The sequence below is a fragment of the Colias philodice genome, chromosome 29 (genome assembly GCF_061535455.1).
Source record: "Colias philodice isolate Cphi_HAF_F1 chromosome 29, ilColPhil1 Martin Lab GWU primary, whole genome shotgun sequence".
Taxonomy (NCBI): domain Eukaryota; kingdom Metazoa; phylum Arthropoda; class Insecta; order Lepidoptera; family Pieridae; genus Colias; species Colias philodice.
In genome coordinates, this window is record NC_143114.1 from 4,339,118 (window position 1) to 4,366,015 (window position 26,898).

At 36.2% G+C, this 26,898-nt stretch overlaps 1 protein-coding gene across 12 annotated transcripts in view; it reads right to left on the minus strand.

The window, feature by feature from the left end:
* Positions 1-26,898, minus strand: part of LOC149475915 (uncharacterized) — a 106,138-nt gene that overhangs the window by 61,840 nt on the left and 17,400 nt on the right. The window contains exon 6 of one of the 12 annotated variants that reach the window (XM_089712836.1): positions 49-946. The exons of 9 other annotated variants lie outside the window; for them this stretch is intronic. In XM_089712836.1, coding sequence (XP_089568962.1) covers positions 366-946 — 581 coding nt within the window. In that variant the 3' untranslated portion in view covers positions 49-365. Of the gene's footprint in view, positions 1-48; positions 947-4,885; positions 6,051-14,046; positions 15,378-26,898 lie in introns of those variants that run through there. 2 more of the 12 variants (XM_089712835.1, XM_089712833.1) reach the window with 2 other exon arrangements.

Sequence of the window (26,898 nt, forward strand, 5' to 3'; positions counted from 1 at the left end):
CTATCGGCACATGCGCTCACAATCAATGCGGTGACAATCTGACTGATTGCATCACCGAAACACAATTTCTTCGCGGAAGGACTGGTTTATGGTTTGGCAAAAGGCATCGGGCAATCCTCGAAATATATTTGACGACTGACGAAAATTGTTTAGCAAAAGGCCTTAATATTACAATTATTTGAGCTTTGGCAAAGTCATTATGCCATACCTGAGGTTTGACCAGTCCAACCTACGAGTGCTCGAGCTTCAGAGTTTGACTATAACCTATACATGAAAATAATAACAATGAAAACACTGTCGTTGTCAACCAAACACTTCTTCCCGTTATTTCAAGCTTCCAACTCTTCCGAAAATCACAAAACCGACTAAAACACGACTTCCGGGTGATATTTCTTCATATGATAGTTCAAACTGGCCTTCTGAACAAATGCCTGACTGCAGACCTTGCACACCTTTTTTTTATCCCCCGTATGAATCTTCTCATGAAGGACCAGGGTTTTTCTCCTCAAGAATGCCTTCTTACAGAACCTGCACTGGTAATCCTTCACCGTTTTGTGTTTATACTGGTGCCTTTTCAAATACTGCAGGTCGTACGTCTCAAAATCGCACGAATCGCATTTATATTTCTGGCCCATCATGTGGAATCCATTGATATGCTTTCTCAGTTGCACCTTAGTGTTGAATGAAGCTTGGCACGCAGAGCAATATATCCTATCGTCTATATTGTGTATGTTTAGTTTGTGGGTCATCAACGGCGCTAAGGTCATGAACTCCATTTTGCATATATTACACTTGTATTGATGCAGTTTGTAGTGCACAATTTTCATGTGATATGTGAGACCTCTCTTTGTGACGAATAGCTTGTCACATTTCTTGCAGCGTAGCTTTTCATCTTCGATCGCATAGTCGCACGGTCGTAGGCGGAATTTTACTTTCGGCAACGCGCCTAAAAGAAAAAATATCATTTAATATTTGTTCTAGCACGCTCGCTGACAACTTCTATGGGATATTTCTTTAGAGGCATGTCTTCGGTCTTGCTGTTTGTCCCACAATAGTTCTATTAGATTTCGAGACATTTTGTACACAATTGTCTTTTATGTTTTATTTCTTGAACAGGTCTAGGTAATTAGTTCTTAATTACTTAACATCACCTAGAGCCAACATAATACACTTCTTTTGGGTATTTCATAAATGCATCGGATAAAGTCGAGTACTTTCTACCTCGAACAATCGTCGTTTTTTATTGTACACTAGCTGCACTTCGCGGTTTCACCCGCGTGGGTCTGCTCCTGTTGGTCTTAGCGTAATGATATATAGCCTATAGCCATCCTCGATGAATGGGCTATCTAACACCGAAATAAGTTTCCAAATAATTAGACCAGTAGTTCCTGAGATTAGAGCGTTCAAACAAACAAAAGTCTCAAGCTATATCTGTATCAAATTTGAAGTAAATCCGTTTCAAGTTTCTGTATCAAGTTAGCAGTACTTTTTGAGATTAGCTCGGACATACATACAGACAAACAGACACAAATTCTAAAAACCATATTTTTGACTTCGGTATCTATTGAAGATTACGCCCCAAGTATTCCTATAAAAAATACAGTACAGTATGTACAGTTTTGACTTTGCTACGCTTATATTATAATACAATATAGACACACCCCGGACACTCCATACAAAATTATCGTTTTGACAGTCACACTGTAGAGACTGCAAATGTGTGTGTTAACGCTTTATGGTTGGCACATTTGTGCCTAGCGTAAAGAAATTCGCGTTTTTCTGATGAAATACATCCGTAAACAGCACAATATCTAACCATTTTCTACGAAAAACGAGCATCACAAATCCAAAATAATAAAATTACTTTTAGTCAATTTGATTAATGTTGTCAATCTTCGTTGCGTATCGTCCTTGCAGAAAAATGCGGGCTATCTATAGCGTGATCGTGCGGGGTAAGTGTTTAATTTTGGCGGGAGGCGGAGAGTGTCCGTTCTGTAGCGTTTAGCTACTATTATGTATTCTGTGGTATAGACACAATATACAGATACATACAGTAAAGAAACTTCATACAAAACGTTCGAAATGGCTCACGCAAACAAGCAAGCGTGTTAACGAGAATCATAAGGGTACCGGGATCGATAGTAGCAGGTGACACATCGACATCCATAAGTGTAAATACTGGTTAAAATAATTATTGAATATAGGTAAAACGTCCTGCGTCCATTACTAGCAGGTATTTAGAAAAACAAGGAGAAACAAACAAAAATATAGTATGTATTGATAAAATCGTAGGTATTTAAACCTGTAAATGGCGTCTAAATTTGGATTATTTCTCCTTGTACATCTATAGTACTTCTATACTAATACATATTATAAAGAAGAAAGGTTTGTAATTACTAATTATGTATGTATGTATGGTTTTCACGCGTAAACTACTAGCATCTTCACTGAGCAACATCACTACATACTATAAAATAAATACGCTTTCTCTGTCCCTATGTCCCTTTGTATGCTTAAATCTTTAAAACTACGCAACGATTTTGATGCGGTTTTTTTAATAGATAAAGTGATTCATGAGGAAGGTTTTAGTATATAATTTATTAGGTTTTAGACAAAGCGGGCGAAGCCGCGGGCGGTAAGCTAGTAGGCTATATTGCATTTTTTTTAATTAGAGATCCTTACCAAAAATGCAATAATGTAACCCAAGCTGAAAAAATTTATTAATAAAAATTCTGTCATCGCGTGCGCTGCGGAATCTATTGAAGATAGAACAAAAAAATGTGAGCCGTCATGGGACGCCTGGCAGATGTGAAACATCGTTCGGTTTACAAGTGAGCCTATAGATGTGTATAGCGTGGCGACCCGTCGCCATGGCAAGCGTCGCCACGTCAACAATTCGGTTTACAAGTGAGCCTATAGATGTTTCACATCAATATCTAAAAGAAAGTCCTCGATACCATATCTTCAGTAGCTATATGTTACTATCACAACTTTTTACGTTTTTAAAGTATGTAAATAGAAGTGCCGCGTTGTCACGGCATCACGTGTGAACGGGTGGACCGATTTCGATAATCCTTTATTTATTATATTCCTTGAAGTACGAGGATGGTTCTTATGTAGAGAAAACGTAAATATGTGCCACGGGCGAACCCGGGACGGGCCGCTAGTATATTAATATTTAAGGCACGGAAAAGGACGCCATTATTGTATATATTTACGGGTTTCAATATCGAAATTACCACAAAATGCAACTGTGAAAAAAAAAACATCCAACAACCTCCTCTTTTATTTTTGAAGTCGGTTAAATATCCAAAAGGTAGCCCTCATAGAGATCTAGAAAGATGCCAATCGCTTGCGCTGAGTACGAAACCTGATGTCTCATTACAAATTTACGCACACAACAGTAAACGAAATAAAAACAATACTGCGCGTTGTGTGCGTGTCATCACACAAAAATTTGAGAGCGACTATTCGTTCGCACACTAGATTGTAAGTGACGTAGGTACGTATACAGCCCACTACAGCCGCAAGATATGCGTTTATGATAGGGATTGCTTGTCGATAAAATGAGAAACGTTAAAATTAAAACAATTTATGGGCAATACAGTAACTAGGTAGAAATGGACACCTTGATGGTAATATTCATGGTGATGAAGTCTATAAAGCATTGCCTATTGACTTATTGTAAAGTAAAATAAGTATGAAATAAGTGACTTCTTTTTTTAATCCATGTATAATACTATAAAATAATTACTATAAAATTATTGCTCGAGTACCTATCAAATAATAATAATACAATCAGATATTAAGCTAATAGTTATACATTATGATATAAAAATAAGGTAGTAAGGTAGTAAAATTCCGAATCTTATCGACATGGACACACTCGATTCGCATCCTTAACTTACGACCGCATGCAGCGGCCGTACTACACGATTGTTAGCTTTAGAGTTTAGTATGTTCATTATACACTGCGGTATTCGAACTCCGCGTTTGAATAGAGCGTACAGAAGAAGCATTGTAAACTATTTACATAAATTATTGTGACTGTCGTTCTGTCACATAATATAAAAGATAAGAAACCAAGAAATCAGTCTACGTAATATTGTTTTTGAAATTTTAGTAAGAAAATCGTATAATTTTCAGTACTTACCGATGGTATGTGATTCCATTTGACTTAAAGATGCTGCCCCTTTAGTCAAACGTCAAAACGCAAAGGAATAGAATACGCTAGCGATACTAATTGTCATAAGCGTACGATATTTCGCTAAGGATTTGTTCACCCTACCAACGATGAAGACGACCACAAACAAAATTTTCATGTAGTCGCAATTTAACAAAATTGTGAAAAATACACTTAAAAATAAAATATTAACATTTCCTGTCGTTCTGGTGATTGGAATTTTTTTTTTTGAGAATAATTTATGAAAACATAGATTTTTCGTAGAAACGGTGGCTCCTAGAAAAAAATGTATTGGAAGTTTTTTATAGATAATTTTATGATCTACAATTTTGGTCCCAGGTAATTATACGTTTACGTAATTATACGTTAGATAGTTTCCAGAAATTAGGAACATGTTGAACCCTTTTAATTCGATTATAAAGGATGGTCAGGAAAACTATATAACTACAAGTGGTTAAAAGGTCAATACCAGGCGCTTATTTATCTTTACGATTTTTTATCGTCCTCCGTAGTTCGGCGGTATTTACTGGTTTTGGCGGGATAAATTAATGTTCAGAAGTTTATATTGCATGATATTATGACGCATTTCAGATCAAATACAAAAAAAATCTCTTAGAGAACTATTTCATAATATGTAAAACACTGCCATCTATCTCAGATATTAAAACCAATTTAATGATAAGGAAAAAAAAAACACCCATATGCTACTGTATAAAAAAGGTTATATTTCAATAAAATGTGTTTATGTTATAGTCAAGTCCCGAAACACAATTTCTTCGCGGAAGGACTGGTTTATGGTTTGGCAAAAGGCATCGGGAAATCCTCGAAATAGATTTTAATTTCGCCCTTTGACTTAAGTCAGCAGCAGTCTCGGGTGTAGGCGAACGCAGCATAGGCATCGCACGCGCATACGACGCCTCAACTAGAGAACGACTGACCAAAATTGTTTTTTTTTTTTTTTATGTGAAGAGCAGGCAAACGAGCAGACGAGTCATCTGATGGTAAATGATCATCGTCGCCCACTTGCACCCACAATACCAGGGGTATGGCGAGTCTCAGTATGTATGTTTAGCAAAAGGCCGAAATATTACAATTATTTGAGCTTTGGCAAAGTCATTATGCCATACCTGAGGTTTGAACAGTCCAACCTACGAGTGCCCGAGCTTCAGAGTTTGACTATAACCTATACATGAAAATATTAACAATGAAAACAATGTCGTTGCCAACTAAACACGTGCCCGTTATTCCTAGCAAAGTTCCAACTCTTCCGAAAATCACAAAACCGACTAAAACACGACTTCCGGGTGATATTTCTTCATATGATAGTTCAAACTGGCCTTCTGAACAAACGCCTGACTGCAGACCTTGCACACCTTTTTTTTATCCCCCGTATGAATCTTCTCATGAAGAACAAGGGTAGCTCTCCTCAAGAATGCCTTCTTACAGAACCTGCACTGGTGATCCTTCACCGTTTTGTGTTTATGCTGGTGCCTTTTCAAATTCTTCAGGTCGTACGTCTCAAAATCGCACGAAGGACACTTATATTTCTTGCCCATCATGTGGAATCCATTGATATGGCTTCTCAGTAGCCTCTTAGTCTTGAATGAAGCTTGGCACGCGGAGCAATGTATCCTATCGTCTATATTGTGTACGTTTAGTTTGTGGGTCACAAACTGCGTCAAGGTCATGAACTCCATTTTGCATATATAACACTTGTATTTAGGCTGTTTGTAGTGCACACTTTTCATATGATAACTAAGCGAGCTCTTTGAGACGAATAGCTTGTCGCATTTCTTGCAGCGTAGCTTTTCATCTTCGATCGCATAGTCGCACGGTCGTAGGCGGAACTCTACCTTCGGCAACGCGCCTAAAAGAAAAAATATCATTTACTATTTGTTCTAGCACGCTCCCTGACAACTTCTAAGGGATATTTCTTTAGAGGCATGTCTACTGTCTTGCTGTTTGTCTCACAATAGGTCTATTAGATTTCGAGACATTTTTTACACAATTGTCTTTTATGTTTTACTAGCGACCCGCCCCGGCTTCGCACGGGTGCAATGCTGATACTAAAAACACTACACAAAAACTGTGAACTTTGTATATAAAAACATAGCGGCCCGCTCCGGATTCGCACGGGTATAAAATAGATAGCCGGGCGGCCGGCCGGTACCGCCGCAAACGCTACGTCCCGCATTAAATCTGTAATATCTTCGAAAATATTCACTTAAATCATACGGTGTAAAAGGCCATATAGATCTATATTAAATGAACAATGTATTCAAGGTATTTAATTGGTTAAGGATTAATGCTGTATTGGTTAAAATCGCATCGAAAATTAGCCATTATTTGTCGTAAAAAGTAAATGACAAAAAAAAGTCATTGTGGGTTATCCATAAGAGATAGACATATACCATCGCGGACTTTTCTGTAGACCTTTTCAATGTGTATAATACTTAGTACATTATTTTGATAAAACTCGTAGGGTTCAGCCTGCGTTTGCAATGTAAGCGGAAAAAAAATGTAATTTTTTACGACATCACATAAGAAACCTCAAAAATAACAGTACTTCTCCACTATTTAATGGATGTTATTATACATATAAACCTTCCTCTTGAATCACTCTATCTATTAAAAAAAACCGCATCAAAATCCGTTGCGTAGTTTCAAAGATTTAAGCGTACAAAGGGACATAGGGACATAGGGACATAGGGACAGGGAAAGCGACTTTGTTTTATACTATGTAGTGATTTCTTGAACAGGTCGAATTAGTTCTAAATTACTTAACATCACCTAGAGCCAATATAATACACTTCTTTTGGGTATTTCGGAAATGCCTCCGATAAAGTCGAATACTTTCTACTTCGAATAATCGTCGTTTTTTATTGTGCACTAGCTGCGTTTCGCGGTTTTACCCGCATGGCTCTGCTCCTGTTGGTCTTAGCGTAATGATATATAGCCTTCCTCAATAAATGGGCTATCTAACAGCGAAATAATTTTTCAAATCGGACCAGTAGTTCCTGAGATTAGTGCGTTTAATCAAACAAATAAACAAACTCTTCAGCTTTATAATATTATATGTATAGATAATCGTTTCCTTTATCAGGTTGTAATCCAACACTACTTTCGATGTTGAATTACAACCTGATTTTAAAACGAGCTTATTGGTGTATCATTTAACGGAACTATGCCACGAACTCAGCGGACAAATGGGACAATACTATGTCTTTTATTGCAATAGGTTTAAACCAAAATTGAGAGCACTGCACAGAGCGTCGGGCATTCGCGAAAATGTTTGTAAGTACATACATTAAATGGAAATGCTTTTGAAAAATGAACTTTTAGGTGTTTCCATTGGTAAGATCATTATATTACACTAGCTGTTGCCCGCGACTTCGTCCGCGATTCGGTCGTTTTTCGTCATTCGTCGTTTAAAAAAAATACGTGACACTTTATTTTTGAATGTTCTTAATTGTCTCTTATAAAATTTAACTACATTAAAATTGAATACTCTGATAAGAAAATCTTAAAATCATCGAAAATCATAGACATCGAATATCTGAGGAAAACATGAATGAATGTGATTTAAATTCTACATTTCTTAGTAATTAAAATAATAATCTAAATTAAATGTAGATTAACAGTTTGAGCGCACCATTATAGAATATGTACCTAAGTAATAAATTACGTTAGTTTACATAGTAACTTTACTAAAAACACGATGACTTTCTTTCGCGCTCGGTACCACAAACTAAACATGTTTGTGGTACGTGGCCCGCGTCACTTTACCCCCCACGAGTTCCCCTCCGTTGCTATGCGAAAATACATTCGTCGCCCTACTGTAGGAAAAATTGTAATACTGCGGCCTGGGCGTTATAACACGCTCAGGGAATTCCTGAGTGCTGATAGACTTCCGTCTATCGGCATTTATACCAATTTTATATTAATATCACCATCTTGAGGAAAAGCTTCTAATATCGATTTAAAACGCATATATACGGATTAACCTGATGAATTAACATGTTCTAAAATTGTGAAATGAGTTCAGTTTTAAATTCGAGAAATATTGATTTCTTGTATTCGATTATTCGTCGTAGTCGAATACAAAATATATTTAAAGAAACTTAGGTTGGCCTTCAGGCAAAAGGGATCCTATCAAATGATAAACTTGACCTTGTATCTTAAAAGTAAGAATGAAAGGAGCATCTGATAATTGTTGAGCACCAAAGGATCATTTAAAACGCAATACTATAAGAGCTAATATTGTCTAAGAACTGTTTAGATTGCACATGTTCCTCTAAAACTTAAAAGTAGCGATTTCAAAGGTTCCGGCGTATCTTCAAACGAAAGCCGACTCCTTACTCCACTTTAAAGCATTACAAAAAGAACATACTACGTTAATATCGCCTATACAGAAGATGATCTGTAATCGATTGTGAGGTTATAAGCAAACCCACTTTTATATTATTTTGTCGGACCACACCACCGAATTTGTAGATTGATCTTCTATGTTTACCTCTAAGTCATTAAGACTATGTCGAAATCTGTCTGCAATAAGACGGGCCTCTCGCTATTCGTCCGTTTAAAGAGACCAATAGTTTCAATTCTTAATCTTTCATTAAACAAACTTATTAATCGTTCTTGTCTCAAATAATGGTAATATTCGCGTCCCTACTCTAGTCATTGCTTATGCTCATGTTCATCTTCGAGAGATCGAATAATATTATGGTGCACCCAATAGGGTGAATGATCAAATAATAATTTGTCAAACGGTCTTCATATTGAGTAAAAGTTTCAGAATTCTCGAGATAAAATATGACGATCGTGATCAGCTGTGAGACGTAATTCCCTCTCAGTGAGGGTTTCGGTCTCACGGGATAGTACAATATGCCATTTGCGATCAGCTGTGAGACGTTATATATACCCTCAGTGAAGGTTTCGGTCTCACAGGATAGTACATGCCGTTCGCGGTCAGCTGTGAGCCGCAATTCTCGTTGTGAAGCGGTTTCAGGTTCGGCATAACACATGTTGTTTTCGGTCAATAGTAAGCCTCTTATCTCTAACGATCCTTGAGAACTCTTATTTCTCATTTTCTTAACTTTGCTCGAATTTCGATATATAAAGATTTTTTAGGTGGCACTGATGCGGGTGAATAAAAATTAAAACGGACTAAGAGTGTTATAATCTCAATCATCATCATCAATACATATAATAAAATTGTGGAAAAGTGATGTCTGTACAATTAAAATATGTAGAAAAAAATTAGCAGGTGTTATTATTATCGAGAAATCGAGAGAAACCATTTTTTTCTCTTAAAAGCTCCCCCCCTCCCACTTCCCGAACTCCGATTGACCGTAATTTATTTTTCCTTACATTTTTATCATATCCTTTTCTAATGGGTTTCATCCTACTGCGATTTTTTTTTGTTTCAAAAATTATCTACCCTGGTGTATAGGTAAATTTTCCACATAAAATGTCCTTTAAATTATGTCGTATTATATTTTTAACCCCCGACGCAAAAAGACTGGTGTTATGTGTTTGACCGCTATGTATTTCTGTGTGTGTGTGTGTCTGTCTATGGCACCGTAGCTGGCTAACAGGTAAACCGAATTAGATGCGGTTTTTTTTTGTTAGGCAGAATATTTTCCGACGCTGGTTCTTAGATAAAGTGTATCAAAATTGGTTCATCCACTTATTATACCTACATAGGGGTAAAAGTGGGAATGAAAAAAATGAAAGTTATAATTTATTTTTAAAGATCGTCGGGAAGTTTATGAAATTATTTATTCCTTTTTCTATACACTTTTCTTCGTCTAAACGGTTTAGTTACGTGCTCTCTCTCTCTTCAGCCTTTAGTTACGTGCGTGAGACAGGAAAGATCTAATTTGGATTTGTTTCTGGATTTGATAAAAACTGAGTATCGATTAAGCTGATCAGTGGCTACTGGCTACACCATAGATTATTAAAAACATCCGTTTAAGAAAGGAAGGAAATAGAATTTGCTCCTCTCCCCCCCCCTGGTTCCTAAAAAATAATATGACATAATTTAAAAGAAATTTTACGTAGAATTAGTTAGGCATTTCTTTTTTGATTTTCGATATTATATACTAATCATAATTTTTAATTTTATTACAATATGTAGTAACTATTTGGTATAGGTTAGGCATTTCATTTCTTGATTTTCTTTAATAATTTGGTACGTAAGTTTTTTAGCTCAGTTACTTATTCTTTTAATTATTTATGGTAGTACAACAGTACAGTATGGTTGTACGTATTTACTCAATAATTGTATGTTAAGTAGTAATTCAGCATGGGCGTAGCCACGGTGGGGCTGGGTGGGGCGCTTACCCTGGCTTTGATCTGGTAGGTACTAATTGTGAAGGGGAGTGGGCGTGGGCGTGGGATTGGGACTGAACGTGGCATATGGCGTGGGAGTGCGAGTGGGCGCGGGAGTGGGAGCATGAAAATAAAAATGATTTTTTATTGTTGCCCCACCCTGAGCCCATGGTCATAGGTCCCATAGTCACTATTCCACGCGAACGAAGTCGCGGGGACAGCTAGTAGACAAATATAATCAGAAAGCTTTGAACTCCTAAGCTCAACCATAAAAGATAGACATTTATGATGTCGGGAGATATTTTTTATATAATATGGAGAACATTTCTTTCATACTTGATTTCTGTGTAGCTTTAACAATTAAGATACACGCATTAAGAACGCACACGCGACGAAAGCTTAAAAATGGAGTTGCTGCTCTGCTCACGAATATGAAAAATAATTGTACCAAGTTTCGTTTAAATCCGTCGAGTAGTTTTTGTTTCTATAACGGTTATACAGACAGACAGACGGACAAACATTTTTGACGTCGATGTCGATCTCTAATATATTTCATGTGCAGAATTGACCTCTACAGATTTAATATAAATAGGTATACATATATTTAGATTCCAATTTCCATGTAACGTTAAATTCGACTATATAATAACTAACAGACAACGCAGGTTACTCTCGTTTCCGTAAGTTGAGGCGGCTACATATTCGGTCCTAATAACATGACTTTTTGTGAACGAAACGACAGCGCGGTTTAATGCGATGGCAACACCATCAGAAAAAAGGAAATATTTTTAACTTTGAAAAAATATTATGATTTACATTTTACACTATTAATACTATTTTAACATTAACACAAAATATAAGACTGTGAGTATGTAAAAATAAATCCAGCTAGTTTCACATCACACTTATGTTTATAATTAGGTATACGACATGAAAATATATTAATTACCAAGCAATAATCATACAGATAAATACTGAACAAAAGTATTAACAGTCAAAGTATATTTTTACTAACAACATGTAAATGATGAAGGAATAATAATTATCAACGAACTAACCTTTTTGTATTAGAGTCCCGCCTCGTGATCGAATTATTAAAACACGAAGATTTTTAAAAATGTAACCAATGAACACAATCAATATTAGATTAACTGTAATGGTGTCTAGTTTGACTTAAAATAATATACATCTACCCTCACTTTTAAAAATGTAGTATATTCACACGAATTATATAAGCGCACCTTATAGGGAAGGGAAGATTTATTATGGGTTAAAGAGTTAAATAAATAAATAACATAATTATATTTAAATTATTAATTTTTAACATTGTGTTCAGTAGTGTTAACATGTAAATTGATTTGATTTTTACGAAATCTCATAGATGGCGCTGAATCAAATTTGTCTTTATAGTACAAAGATTCATTAAACAGTTTCTCTGCCCAAATTACGTAAATGACGTAGTTTTTATAGTGTAAAGCTAGATAATAGCATGGCTTACTCAAAAACAACATTTAAACATGAGTCTTTAGATTGTACGCTGTCGTAGTACACGGAATACGTAAGAAAAGTAAAGGTTCACAGCTCCTCCCCCGGAGGTGATAGCATGATAATATGTTTAAAAAAACCTCACACGACCTGTTAGTAATATTCATGCAAAATTTGAAGTCAATCTATGCAGTACTTTTCGAGATTAGCTCGGACAAACATACAGACAAACAGACAAACAGACAAACAGACAAACAGACAAAAATTCTAAAAACTATATTTTTGGCTTCTATATCGATTATAGATCATGGATTATGTATTCTTTTAAAAAAATATTCAATGTACAGTTTTGACTTTCCTACGATTTTATTATATGTATAGATTGCAAGGATAAAAATACTCTTCTGGGTACCCAGCCTTACAAAGAATATTGTAAGCATTGTAATAATGTTACATATTGTTGAAGATGATTTGACTAACACATCTTAATATATGGCGAGTAAGTCCTGTCAAAATCGGTCCAGCTGTTACAGAGATTAGCCGGAAGAACAAAGTGACACTCCAATTTTATTATTGGTATAGATTATAGAATAAAGATATTCAATCTATTTGTTCTTTATAAATCAATACTTATATAATAAAGTTGAAAAGTTTGTTTGTTTGAACGCGCTAATTTCAGGATCCGATTTAAAAAATTATTTCAGTGTTAGCCTATTTATCGAGGAAGGCTATAGGATATATATCATCACGCTAAGACCAACTGGAAGAAAACCGCGGGGCACAGCTAGTATATAATATTTAGTATGGATTCATTTTCAGGTATAAGAAAACTAAACCAAAATTAAAGTATTCGATTTAAGTACCTTTAAATAAGTAGGATATAGAATGGGGAATATTTATGTTTTTCTTTTTTGTCTTCAATTAATAGTTTACTATTTAATAACGTAGATAAAAATATTAATGGGCTTCAAAATACTCTAGATATTTTTAAAAATGAAATTGAAAACTTTTAAAAAATTTAAGCAGTTCAAACGCCGCCATTTTGCGCGCGCTTTGCGTGACGTGACATGACACGTCCAGTGGGTGTTTACCTTAGTTTTTACTGAGGACTGATGAATACAATGTCGTGTCAGATGACGGCACATTTCCTGATATGGTGGCGCGTTTTGGAAGTTTGAATTTCGCTCCCTTATGTTGCACTTTTTGAATATTATTTTAGGGGTTTATACCCGGCGCGGCCTAAGATGATCCCTATGACACTGACAGTTATTCTCAAGAGACAAACTTGTAATGGCGTCACCATTAAATTATAAACGTATTGGAGGCGTCTAAAAATGGCATTTATTAATTTTTACGTAGCTTTATGCCATTACAATGATATTCCGTTGGAATTATAACAATTCTTAACATTTACGAGAAATTATATCAATCTGACTTTACGTTTACGTCCTTCAAAACTTACATCGTTGGCATTTATCGACTAGTGCGGAAAGTATCGATAAGCAAATTTCGATAATGGAAACGAGTTCACATTTTTTCCATGCTTAAGCTATAGTTTATTCTCTATTGAATGGAACAGAAGATCGCAGCATAATTAATTAATTAATTACCGTTCGCGTTAATTTACTTACCTATGATAATATAAGTTTTTTAGAAAAATTAAATGGGGGATTCCATTTTCATGATAAAATAATATACACTGTGTTAAACGGGTTAAAGATTACGAGAAAATGATAAGGTGCATTTTTATGTTTTGGAAAGCTTTCGTTTTACTTACCGTTTCGTTTACATTTAAATAGACGTTAAAAATTCATTTTATAATATTTGTAAAAACATGTTTACCGACGTGGCTGAATGCAAACCACGCCTTAGCCTATAAAATAGTAAAGTATCGACACGATCCATCATACGAGCAATCACTAAGACGAACTGTCATAGGGATCATCTTAGGCCGCGCCGGGTATAAATAATAAGTAAATTAAAAAAATCCTTTTCATTATAATATTACGATTAACGATAATAAGTATTGCAGAAAAACATATTTAAGGCCATTTCAAATTTTACCATCTGCTTTAAAAGTAGTTATAAGATCTATACCAGGCGCTTATTTATCTTTACGATCTTTTATCGTCCTCCGTACTTCGGCGGTATTTACTGGTTTTGGCGGGATAAATTAATGTTCAGAAGTTTATATTGCATTAAATTATGACGCATTTCAGATCAAATACAAAAAAAAATCTCTTAGAGAACTATTTCATAATATGTAAAACACTGCCATCTGTCTTAGATATTAAAAACCAATTTAACGATAAGGAAAAAAAAACACCCATATGCTACTATATAACAAAGGTTATATTTCAATAAAATGTGTATTTGTTATAGTCAAGTCCCGAAACACAATTTCTTCGCGGAAGGACTGGTTTATCTTAGGTTTGGCAAAAGCCATCAGGCAATCCTCGAAACATTTGTATTTCGTCCTTTGACTGAAGTCAGCAACAGTCTCGGGCGTAGGCGAACGCAGCATAGGCATCGCACGCGCATACGACGCCTCAACTAGAGAACGACTGACGAAAATTGTTTAGCAAAAGGCCGAAATATTACAATTATTTAAGCTTTGACGTCATTATGCCATACCTGAGGTTTGAACAGCCTAACCTACGAGTGCCTGAGATTCAGAGTTTGAATATAACCTATACATGAAAATATTAACAATGAAAACACTGTCGTTGCCAACCAAACACTTCTGCCCGTTATTTTAAGCAAACTTTCAACTATTCCGAAAATCACAAAACCGACTAAAACACGACTTCCGGGTGATATTTCGTCATATGATAGTTCAAACTGGCCTTCTGAACAAACGCCTGACTGCAGACCTTGCACACCTTTTTTTTATCCCCCGTATGAATCTTCTCATGGAGACCCCGGGTAGCTCTCCTCACGAATGCCTTCTTACAGAACCTGCACTGGTAATCCTTCACCGTTTTGTGTTTATACTGGTGGTTCTTCAAACTGCTCTTGCTGTACGTCTCAAAATCGCACGAATCGCATTTATATTTCTGGCCCATCATGTGGAATCCATTGATATGCTTTCTCAGTTGCACCTTAGAGTTGAATGAAGCTTGGCACGCGGAGCAATGAAACCTATCGTCTATATTGTGTACGTTTAGTTTGTGTATCAAAAACTGCGTCAAGGTCATGAACTCCATTTTGCATATATAACACTTGTATTTAGGCTGTTTGTAGTGCACACTTTTCATATGATAACTGAGCGAGCTCTTTGTGACGAATAGCATGTCGCATTTCTTGCAGCGTAGCTTTTCATCTTCGATCGCATAGTCGCACGGTCGTAAGCGGAATTTTACCTTCGGCAACGCGCCTAAAAGAAAAAATATCATTTACTATATTTTGTTCTAGCACGCTCGCTGACAACTTCTAAGGGATATTTTTTAAGAGGCATGTCTTCTGTCTTGCTGTTTGTCTCACAATAGGTCTATTAGATTTCGAGACATTTTGTACACAATTGTCTTTTATGTTTTATTTCTTGAACAGGTCGAATTAGTTCGAAATTACTTAACATCACCTAGAACCAATATAATACACTTCTTTTGGGTATTTCGGAAATGCCTCCGATAAAGTCGAGTAATAAATAAAAATAATAATAAAACTTTTTATTAGCAGATAGGCAATATTAAAATTAACAATTTAAGTACTTACAATCTACTTAATCTAACAACCTAAATGCTAAAAGGATTGCCGCTCAGCATTTTACAATGAAAAGCATAAGCCTTCATTGTAGAGCTGATTTTCAGCGACACCTAACCTAATATAGTACTTTCTACCTCGAACAATCGTCGTTTTTTATGTACACTAACTGCGTTTCGCGGTTTTACCCGCGTGGCTCTGCTCCTGTTGGTCTTAGCGTAATGATATATAGCGTATAGCCACAGTATTACCATATTTCCTACAGTAGTGCGACGAATGTACTTGTGCAGAGAAACGGAGGGGAACTGGCGGGGGTCGGGCGACGCGGGCCGCGTAAAGCAATCACGCTGAGATTGCTTTACCTATCGCGAAAGGACGACGCAGTCGTATTTTTTGTGTAATAATTTTATTATACATAGGTACTTACATATTCTATTATGGCGCGCACAAACTGTTCCGTTTACGGATGTAAATCTACATTGAAATCCCAGAAGGAAACAATATTTCAGAAAGATGGTATTAATTGTATCTGTTGAATTAAAATCAAAGCTATGTATATGTTGTCCTCATTATTTTCTAATCAGATTGTACAGTCAGAAGCATAAATATATTACCATTTGCAGATTAGCAAAAATATCTGTCATAAGAACGGGTTCAATAATATCTGTCTGCCCGTATACAGCAAAAATATCTGACATTAGTAGGCAGCATTATAAAGTGGCATCAAAATTATATGACGAAAATGTAGAGCAAATAATTGTGACAACCTCTCGAAGCATAAATATGTGACGTAACCTAGGAGGCAATAATATCTGACACAATTTTATATTTCGGTATTGTAAAATATAATTGATTCCTCTTATACAGCATAAATATGTGACACTAGCTTTCCGCCCGCGGCTTCGCCTGCGTTTTCACAGAAATACCGCATAGTTCCCGTTCCCGTGGGAATTTTGGGATAAAACCTATCCTATGTGTTAACCCAAGTTACCCTTTACATGTCTGCTAAATTTTATTGTAATCGGTTCAGTAGTATTTGCGTGAAAGAATAACAAACACACACATACACATACTTTCGCATTTATAATACTAAATTAGTAGGATAGGAAGTAGGATTATAGTAGGACTAGTAGGATAAGATAGGATAGGATATTAAAAAGGCCAAACGTTTTTTTATTTAATTAGTGTTTTGTATTTTGTTGGGGTAAGAATATGAACAAAAGACACATTAGTTATATTTTGTAAATATTTTTTACTAGTGGTCCGCCCCGGCTTCGCCCTTGGTACATATTTCGCAATAAAAGGTAGCCTATGTCCTTTCTCAGGTATCAAAATTCATGCAAATTGGTTCAGTAGTTTAGGCGTGATTGAGTAACAGACAGACAGACAGAGTTACTTTCGCATTTATAATATTAGTGTGGATTTAAATGAAATTACGATAATATGATAACTTGCCATAATTTTCGATACTCAATAAAATAATAGCAATATTATAGGTAAATGAAAATGAATAACGGAGCAATCGTGTCAAACGTCGCTAACGTCAAATATAACAAAACAATTTCTAAATAATACACGAAGGTTACACTGAACCTTCAAATAAAATAGATCTACCCAAGTGGGTATTATATGAATACTTTAATTTTGTCATGATATGATATCCTTCTAATATTATAAACTAGCGACCCGCCTCGGCTTCGCACGGGTGCAATGCTGATACTAAATACACTACAGAAAAACTGTGAACGTTGTATATAAAAATTAAAAACATAGCGGCCCGCTCCGGCTTCGCACGGGTATATAAAATACATAGATAGCCGGGTGGCCGGCCGGTACCGCCGCAAACGCTACGTCCCGCAATTTTTAAATATTTATTTATTTTATTTATTTATTTATTTTATACTTTATTGCACACACATCAGAAAGTACAAATACAGAAAGAACATAAAATAGAGAAAGGCATGTACAAACGGCGGCCTTATCGCTAGGTAGCGATCTCTTCCAGGCTACCGTATGTATATGCGTAAGGAGAGATTTTGATTGAGGTGGGTGAGCAAAAAATAAGGCGTAAATGAACAAAATAAAATTAATATATCATATACAATGAATAAATATAATAATATATAACAAAATAAGGAAAGGAAAGAAGATACGATAACAATAAAGAAGAGTGAAATAAGCTAGGTAAGAGAGAGATAATGTAACTTAAGTAGGTGCTTAAAACTTCTTAAGGTTTGTGCCTGACGCACTTCTAGTGGGAGTTCATTCCAAAGTTTGGCTGCACGAACTGCAAAGGAATTACCATAAAATTTGGTCTTCGAGACAGGGACACTCAGAAGAAGAGTTTTGGAAGAACGTGGGAAGGGAGAAGTGAAAAAATCAAACTGATCTTTGAGATAGTGAGGAGTTTTAGGATCAAAGAGGATGGAGAAAAGAAGATGTAGGATATGGGAGTTGCGGCGGAAGCGGATGGGAAGCCAGTTGAGCTTTTTGCGATAGTCCGACACATGGTCGAACTTGCGCAAACCAAAGATGAAACGAATGCAAAAATTTTGAAGGCGTTCAAGTCTATTCAACTGGACTTCCGAAAGATCAAGGAAAGAGGTGTCGGCGTAATCAAGGTGGGATAGGAGAAGGGAATGAGCTAGCATTATTTTGGTTGGGATAGGCAGAAAGTTGCGCAGGCGCCGAAGTGAGCCAGCAGAAGCAAACATCTTCCTACTAACTTCCTTCACATGGACATCCCACGACAGGGTCTGATCGATAAAAATACCCAAGTTTTTAACGTGGGTACTATATCCAATCTGTATGCCGTCCAACAAAACTTCCGGAAGAGTTGCCCAATCAATCCTTGAGAGAAATGACGCGCTGCCGATAATGATTGTCTGAGTTTTTGATGGGTTGAGTAATAGACCAAAACTCTTGCTCCAGTTTACAATGGTCGACAAATCATTGTTGACCTTGCTGATTGCTTTGGGCAAGTCTTCCAGAGTCGCTTGGGTGTAGATCTGGACATCGTCGGCATACATGTGGTAGAGAGAAGTTAAAGAGTGAGTTAAAGTATTAATGAAAATTGCAAAGAGAAGAGGGGACAAGACGCAACCTTGAGGCACGCCGGCATTGATATTGCGCCAGGACGATGAAATGTCATCGAGTGCAGTTCGCTGCCGGCGCCCGTATAAATAACTACGAAACCAATCACACGCTAATGGCGATAAGTTAAGTGAACGTAGCAAACCCAGCAGTAACTCGAAGTCAACAGAGCCAAAAGCATTGCTGAAGTCAAGTAGCGTAAGTACGGTGAGTTGTTTGTTGTCCATGCCAAGTCTAATGTCATCGGTGATTTTGGTGAGAGCAGTAGTCGTCCCATGACCAGGACGGAAACCGGATTGGAAAGGATTGAATAAATTATGTCTGTTAAGGAAAATACTGAATTGTTGATGCACTAATTTTTCAAGAACTTTTGACAGGAACGGTAAAATAGAAATTGGTCGAAAATCACTGTGGGAGGAGGGTTTGGACTTTTTAGGGAGAGGAATAACCTGAGCACTTTTCCAAGCAGAGGGAAAAGTACCCGAGGAGATGGAAAAGTTTAAAATATGAGTTACGATAGGAATGATGAGGTCAAGGATAGGGATGATCATGTTACGACTAATGCCGTCACTACCGACTGCATTAGACGATACTGACATTATGCTCTTCTTAACATCACCATTAGCGAATTGGCTCAGATGGAACGGGGGGAAATCAGGAATTGGTAAAGAAGAAATATATTGGAGAGAGTTTGATTTTGTGTTATTATCTAAAATAGGAGAAGAAGCGGTGAAATGCTGGTTTAGAAGATCTATATTAATGTTATCAGGAAGGGGGTTACTAGGTTTATTACCAATTCCTATGGATTTTAGGAATTTCCAGATTTTACTGGAGTCGCCGTTCTCGACAGATGAGTGAATATGGCGTCGTTGTGCATCTCTACAACATGTATTGCAACGATTCCGAATCTTGACATACTTTTCCCTGTTCAAGTCATTGTTATTCGACTTAAGTTTGGCTTTAGCTTTCGCTTTTAAATTTAACAGTGACTTGAGGTCATCCGTGAGCCAGGGAGCAGGTAAATGTTTAAGTTTGACTGGTCTGAGGGGTGCGTGTTGGTCGTATAGCTGAGTCAGAAGTGAAGTAAACAAATCAACTTTCGAGTCCATTGTATCGGCAGATAATATAACAGACCAGTCAATCTTACCGGCATCACGGTGAAGACTTTCGATGTCTATCCCAGCAAAATTGCGTCGCATCACGAGTTTGGGTTTAGGTTTGGGAGATCGCAAATTGTAACAGAGGAAAATAAGGTCGTGATGAGAGAATGCACTAGCATCATACTGACCATATTTTAGGACGAGGTTAGGAGAGGAGACAAAGATTAGGTCGAGGAGAGAAGGAGAACAGTTTGGAATGGAGTGAGTAGGTTTTAAGGAGAGAGGATGTAGGTTGTTAGATTCAGTAATAGAAAGGAGAGTCTTGGCTCGGGAATCGTTTTTAAGGAGGCAGGTGTTAAAATCCCCCATAAGGATGGAATGCTCATAGATAGGAATAAATTTTTCGAGGATGGTTTCGAAGGAGTGGAAGTAATTAATGGAGAGGGAAGGACTATAAAACACACCCAAGAGGATTTTTTTATGGGATAAGGAAACTTCAATAATGAGATGTTCAGCAGCGTCAGGGGGAGGGGGTTGCGGCGATACGCTTACAATATTAAATGGGATGTGAGACCGTAGATAAATTGCGACGCCTCCCCCACCCCTCCCCGAGCGATCATTCCGTATTAAGTGGAAACCAGGAAGTGAGTAGGCAGAGGAAGGAAGGCAGGGTTTGAGCCAAGACTCGGAAATAAGGATAGCGTGGGCATTAATAGAGTCGAAGGAGGAGAGGAAATCAGGATAGTGTGCAGGCAAACTTTGGGCATTTATATGGATTACATTGAAACTTTTCAAGCTGGGAGGGAGACAAGAGGATAGAAAATTATTTAACGGAACAAAGGAAGAACTGCGAAAACTATCGTCACTACTATCATCTTCGGAAGATAGAGACATATAGTTAAGATCACCAGATGAGTCGTCGTTAACCATTAATTACAAAAGTAAACAGTTTATACACCTTACTTACAGACACCGAAAAGATTTAAGAGTTAATAGATACGTGCTATATACAATAGACAATGAAATAAATATTAAATAATATATGTATATTATAATATATACGTATATACACAAAACAAATTATATAATATAAGCAAACAAACGCTTATTTTTTTCTACACCCCCAGCAAATACAATATAAAACAGGTTATTGCAAAATTACATGAAACGAAACAAAAACATACTTATATCATAATTGACATTTGACATTTGCTGTTGACATATCAGACAATAATTGATTATTGACATTTGACACTGACAGAATGTCATTCGAATGTAAAAACAATATTTGAAAAACGACACAAAAATTAACAATGATTTAAAATACACAAAAGAGGGTAAAAAAGAGTAATCGGACATGCGGAAGGTGATTATAAAGAAAAAGCATACATAAGACACAACAATAAAGGTGAAATTAGTTTGAGAAGGACATACAATGGAATATTATAATGTGCATATTAATAAGTTTATTTAATCTTAATACCCATTCTTATAGGTCTAGAAGCGGCTTTAGTACAGTTATTTGAATCGCTTAACATAGGAACACTTGAGGTCAATTGCACATTATCCACTCGCGCGCACGGAATAGTGTTTAAATCGTTTAGGCAGGTTGCTTGGTACTTATCGCCATCAGAACCAATAATGAACACATTGCCATCCTTGGTCCAACATTTGGGGAGCCCGAACTTCTTCCTAGCGGCCATGAAAGTTTCGTGTCGAGATTTAGTGAGGAATTCAGAGAGAGTGACACCACTGTTTTTGAACTTAGTTTTTGAAAACCAGACAGTATTCTTCGTTGCTACATCTCTGAACTTAACTAATAAAGGACGAGGCTTGACAGCACTAGTACTCACATGACCCATCCTGTGACAGCGACTGAAGGAGTCCGCATCAAGGTTCAATGACTGAAGCTTGCTAGATAAAGTCGCTAACACTACTGCTTTTGTGCAGTGCATAAATATGTAATATCTTCGAAAATATTCACTTAAATCATACGTGTAAAGGGCCATATAGATCTATATTAAATGAACAATGTATTCAAGGTATTTAATTGGTTAAGGATTAATACTGTATTGGTTAAAATCGCATCGAAAATTAGCCATTATTTGTCGTAAAAAGTAAATGACAAAAAAAAGTTATTGTGGGTTATCCATAAGAGATAGACATATACCATCGCGGACTTTTCTGTAGACCTTTTCAATGTGTATAATACTTAAAACTCGTAGGGTTCAGCCTGCGTTTGCAATGTAAGCGGAAAAAATGTAATTTTTTACGACATCACATTAGAAACCTCAAAAATAACAGTACTTCTCCACAATTTAATGGATGTTATTATACATATAAACCTTCCTCTTGAATCACCCTATCTATTAAAAAAAACCGCATCAAAATCCGTTGCGTAGTTTCAAAGATTTAAGCGTACAAAGGGACATAGGGAAATAGGGACATAGGGACAGGGAAAGCGACTTTGTTTTATACTATGTAGTGATGATGCGAAAGTTCGTGAGTATCATGTAAGGATGTTTGTTACTCTTTCACACAAATAAAACAAAACAATGGAATTTGGCACACACATAGAAGGTAACTTGGATTAACGCTTATGAGAGCTTTTATCCTGGAAATCCCACAGGAACGGAAACTATGCGTGTTTTTCTTTGAAAACGCGGGCGATGCCGCGGGTGTTAAGCTAGTAGGATATAATATCTAGACATACAATATGTGTATACAACGACGGCACATATTAATTAATATGGTAATCATGTTTTAAAACAACGTAGTTAAAATAAAATTTATTTATTTTATATTAATTCAATATTAAATTGAAAATAAAATTGTGTCAGATATTATTGCTTCCTAGTTGATGTCACATGTTTATGCTTTTTGTGTGGAATCAACGCAAAATACAGAAATATAAAATTGTGTCAGATATTATTGCTTCCTAGTTGGTGTCACATATTTATGCTTTGTGTGAGGAATCGAAGCAAAATACAGAAATATGAAATTGTGTCAGATATTATTGCTTCCTAGTTGATGTCACATATTTATGCTTTTTGTGAGGAATCGATGCAAAATACAGAAATATGAAATTGTGTCAGATATTATTGCCACCTAGTTGGTGTCACATATTTATACTTTGTGTGAGGAATCGATGAAAAATACAGAAATATGAAATTGTGTCAGATATTATTGCTTCCTAGTTGAGGTCACATATTTATGCTTTGTGTGAGGAATCGATGAAAAATACAGAAATATGAAATTGTGTCAGATATTATTGCTTCCTAGTTGAGGTCACATATTTATGCTTTGTGTGAGGAATCGATGAAAAATACAGAAATATGAAATTGTGTCAGATATTATTGCTTCCTAGTTGAGGTCACATATTTATGCTTTTTGTGAGGAATCGATGCAAAATACAGAAATATGAAATTGTGTCAGATATTATTGCCACCTAGTTGGTGTCACATATTTATGCTTTGTGTGAGGAATCGATGAAAAATACAGAAATATGAAATTGTGTCAGATATTATTGCTTCCTAGTTGAGGTCACATATTTATGCTTTGTGTGAGGAATCGATGAAAAATACAGAAATATGAAATTGTGTCAGATATTATTGCTTCCTAGTTGAGGTCACATATTTATGCTTTTTGTGAGGAATCGATGCAAAATACAGAAATATGAAATTGTGTTAGATATTATTGCCACCTAGTTGATGTCACATATTTATGCCGTGAACGGGAACTATGCGGTATTTCTGTGAAAACGCAGGCGAAGCCGCGGGCGGAAAGCTAGTGTCACATATTTATGCTTTTTGTGAGGAATCAATTATATTTTACAATACAGAAATATAAAATTGTGTCAGATATTATTGCCTCCTAGGTTACGTCACATATTTATGCTTCGAGAGGTTGTCACAATTATTTGCTCTACATTTTCGTCATATAATTTTGATGCCACTTTATAATGCTGCCTACTAATGTCAGATATTTTTGCTGTATACGGGCAGACAGATATTATTGAATTTGTTCTAGTGACAGATATTTTTGCACATCGCCCCCTAGGCATATATTATTGCTCGTGACTGTACATCCCAATGCGAATGCATTACTTAGTTACATCACAGTATTACCATTATTTCCTACAGTAAGGAATCGCCTTTGATGTCGCGCGATGCCGCCGCCAGCGTAGGTAATGACGCTGCCACACGAAAATACGCTAGGGTTGCAACAAATGGGAAATAAAACAATTGTGATTATTAATATTATGATGAAATCTTTATTCATATGTACATTCAAAATAATTGCGATTATTAAATCTGATGTAATTATTTGTTCATAAATATATAATTACAGATATTGCACTGCTAAATATTATTTACGTGGACACTTTATTTTTGGATGTTCTTAATTGTATATTATAACATTTAACTAAGTAATGCATTCGCATTGGGATGTACAATCTGATTAGAAAATAATGAGGACAACATAATATATACATAGCTTTGATTTTAATTCAACAGATACAATTAATACAATCTTTCTGAAATATTGTTTCCTTCTGGGATTTCAATGTAGATTTACATCCGTAAACGGAACAGTTTGTGCGCGCCATAATAGAATATGTAAGTACCTATGTATAATAAAATTATTACACAAAAAATACGACTGCGTCATCCTTTCGCGCTAGGTAAAGCAAACTAAGCGTGTTTGCTTTACGCGGCCCGCGTCGCCCGACCCCCGCCAGTTCCCCTCCGTTTCTCTGCACAAGTACATTCGTCGCACTACTGTAGGAAATAATGGTAATACTGTGGTTACATGTTATAATATACAATTAAGAACATCCAAAAATAAAGTGTCCACGTAAATAATATTTAGCAGTGCAATATATGTAATTATATATTAATGAACAAATAATTACATCAGATTTAATAATCGCAATTATTTTGAATGTACATATGAATAAATGATTTCATCATAATATTAATAATCACAATTGTTTTATTTCCCATTTGTTGCAACCCTAGCGTATTTACGCTGGCGGCGGCATCGCGCGACATCAAAGGCGATTCCTTACTGTAGGAAATAATATTGTAATACTGTGGTATAGCCTTCCTCGATGAATGGGCTATCTAACAGCGAAATAATTTTTCAAATCGGACCAGTAGTTCCTGAGATTAGTGCGTTCAATCAAACAAATTAACAAACTCTTCAGCTTTATAATATTATATGAGTATAAATATAGATAATCGTTTAGCGAACACGACTTTGGATGTTGAATTACAACCTGATTTTAAAACGAGCTTATTGGTGTATCATTTAACGGAACTATGCCACGAACTCAGCGGACAAATGGGACAATACTATGTCTTTTATTGCAATAGGTTTAAACCAAAATTGAGAGCACTGCACAGAGCGTCGGGCATTCGCGAAAATGTTTGTAAGTACATCAAATGGAAATGCTTTTGAAAATGAACTTTTAGGTGTTTCCATTGGTAAGATCATTATATTACATTGCAAGGATAAAAATACTCTTCTGGGTACCCAGCCTTACAAAGAATATTGTAAGCATTGTAATAATGTTACATATTGTTTAAGATAATTTGACTAACACATCTTAATATATGGCGAGGGCTGTCCCACGTATGGTAATATTAGGTCCTTACATATGAAATTGAGGAGGGAGGAATATACCTATCTACATTCGATTTTTTTTTGTATAATGTACATATTTAATTAATCGAACTGGTACCATTGTTATCGCTGCATTTTTGTCATCTAAAGGGAAGTTCGTTGATCCCTTTATTAAAAAAAACCGGAGGGACGAGATTCAATAAATTCTTTGAATGCGGTTTTGACTGCCACATCAAAGTTGAATTTCTTTCCTTGTAGGAAGTTATCCAAATTCACGTAATCTGATGGAGCAAGGTCCGGAGAGTACGGTGGATGTCGCAGACATTCCAATTGCAGCTCCTCCAGTTTTGCGGCCGTCTGATGTGCATTGTGTAGACTAGCGTTATCCCAAAGCAGCAGTGGCCAAGAGCTATTGACCAGACTTGGTTAATTAGCAGCTAGTTCTTCCATCATAGTTTGCAGTTGCTGACAATAGATAACTGTTGTACCGTAAGGCCAGAATTTAGAAAGCTGTATTGAACCACACTGGCACTAGTCCACCAAACGCTCACAAGTTATTTTTCTGAGTCAATTTTTGTTTAGGGTAGGCATTGGCTGATTCTCCGGGGGACAGCCTTGAGACGAACGCTTCCGATTGTCGTAAAGGATCCATTTTTCATCACAAGTAATGATCCGATTTAAAATCCCTTCATTATTGTGTCAGTTGAGCAATGTAACGCAGCAGTCCATGCGTGTTTTCTGGTTTGCTTCACTCAATTCATGAGATACCTTTCAAATTTTCTTTATCTTCCCAATTTGCTTCAAGTGGATTAAATCAGATTTATCACGTACACCGAACGCCTGCTGCTAACTCTAAAGTGGTTTACGATGGATCCGCTTCCATAATAGCCCCTTCATTATAAATTTTGGTCCCGGGTCGTCCACGGGGCTTGTTCTGAAGGTCGAAATTTCCAGAACGAAAACGTTCGAACCAAAACCGTACCGTGTTTTGTTTTGCGATACCAGTACCATACACATTGTTAATTCTTCGAGCTGTTTCTGCAGCACTCGTGCCAAGGTAGAACTCATAAATAAAGCGATATTTCAATTTTTCCATTGTGCGATATGAATGACTCAAAGAAAAATAATCAAGAAAAAAAATAATTGGATATATAAATTTTAATTTTATGAATTTTTTTTTTAAACAACAAAACAACAATTTCATATTTAAGGATCTAATATTTAAATATAAAATTCGGCCACAACCACGATATTGTGTGTATACTGTATAGCTAGTACAGCTGCGTCCCGCGGTTTTACCAGCTTAAATGTGTTTTTCCTTTTAATATCAGTATAAATTAGCCTAAGTTACTCATTATTTACGATAGTAAGTAT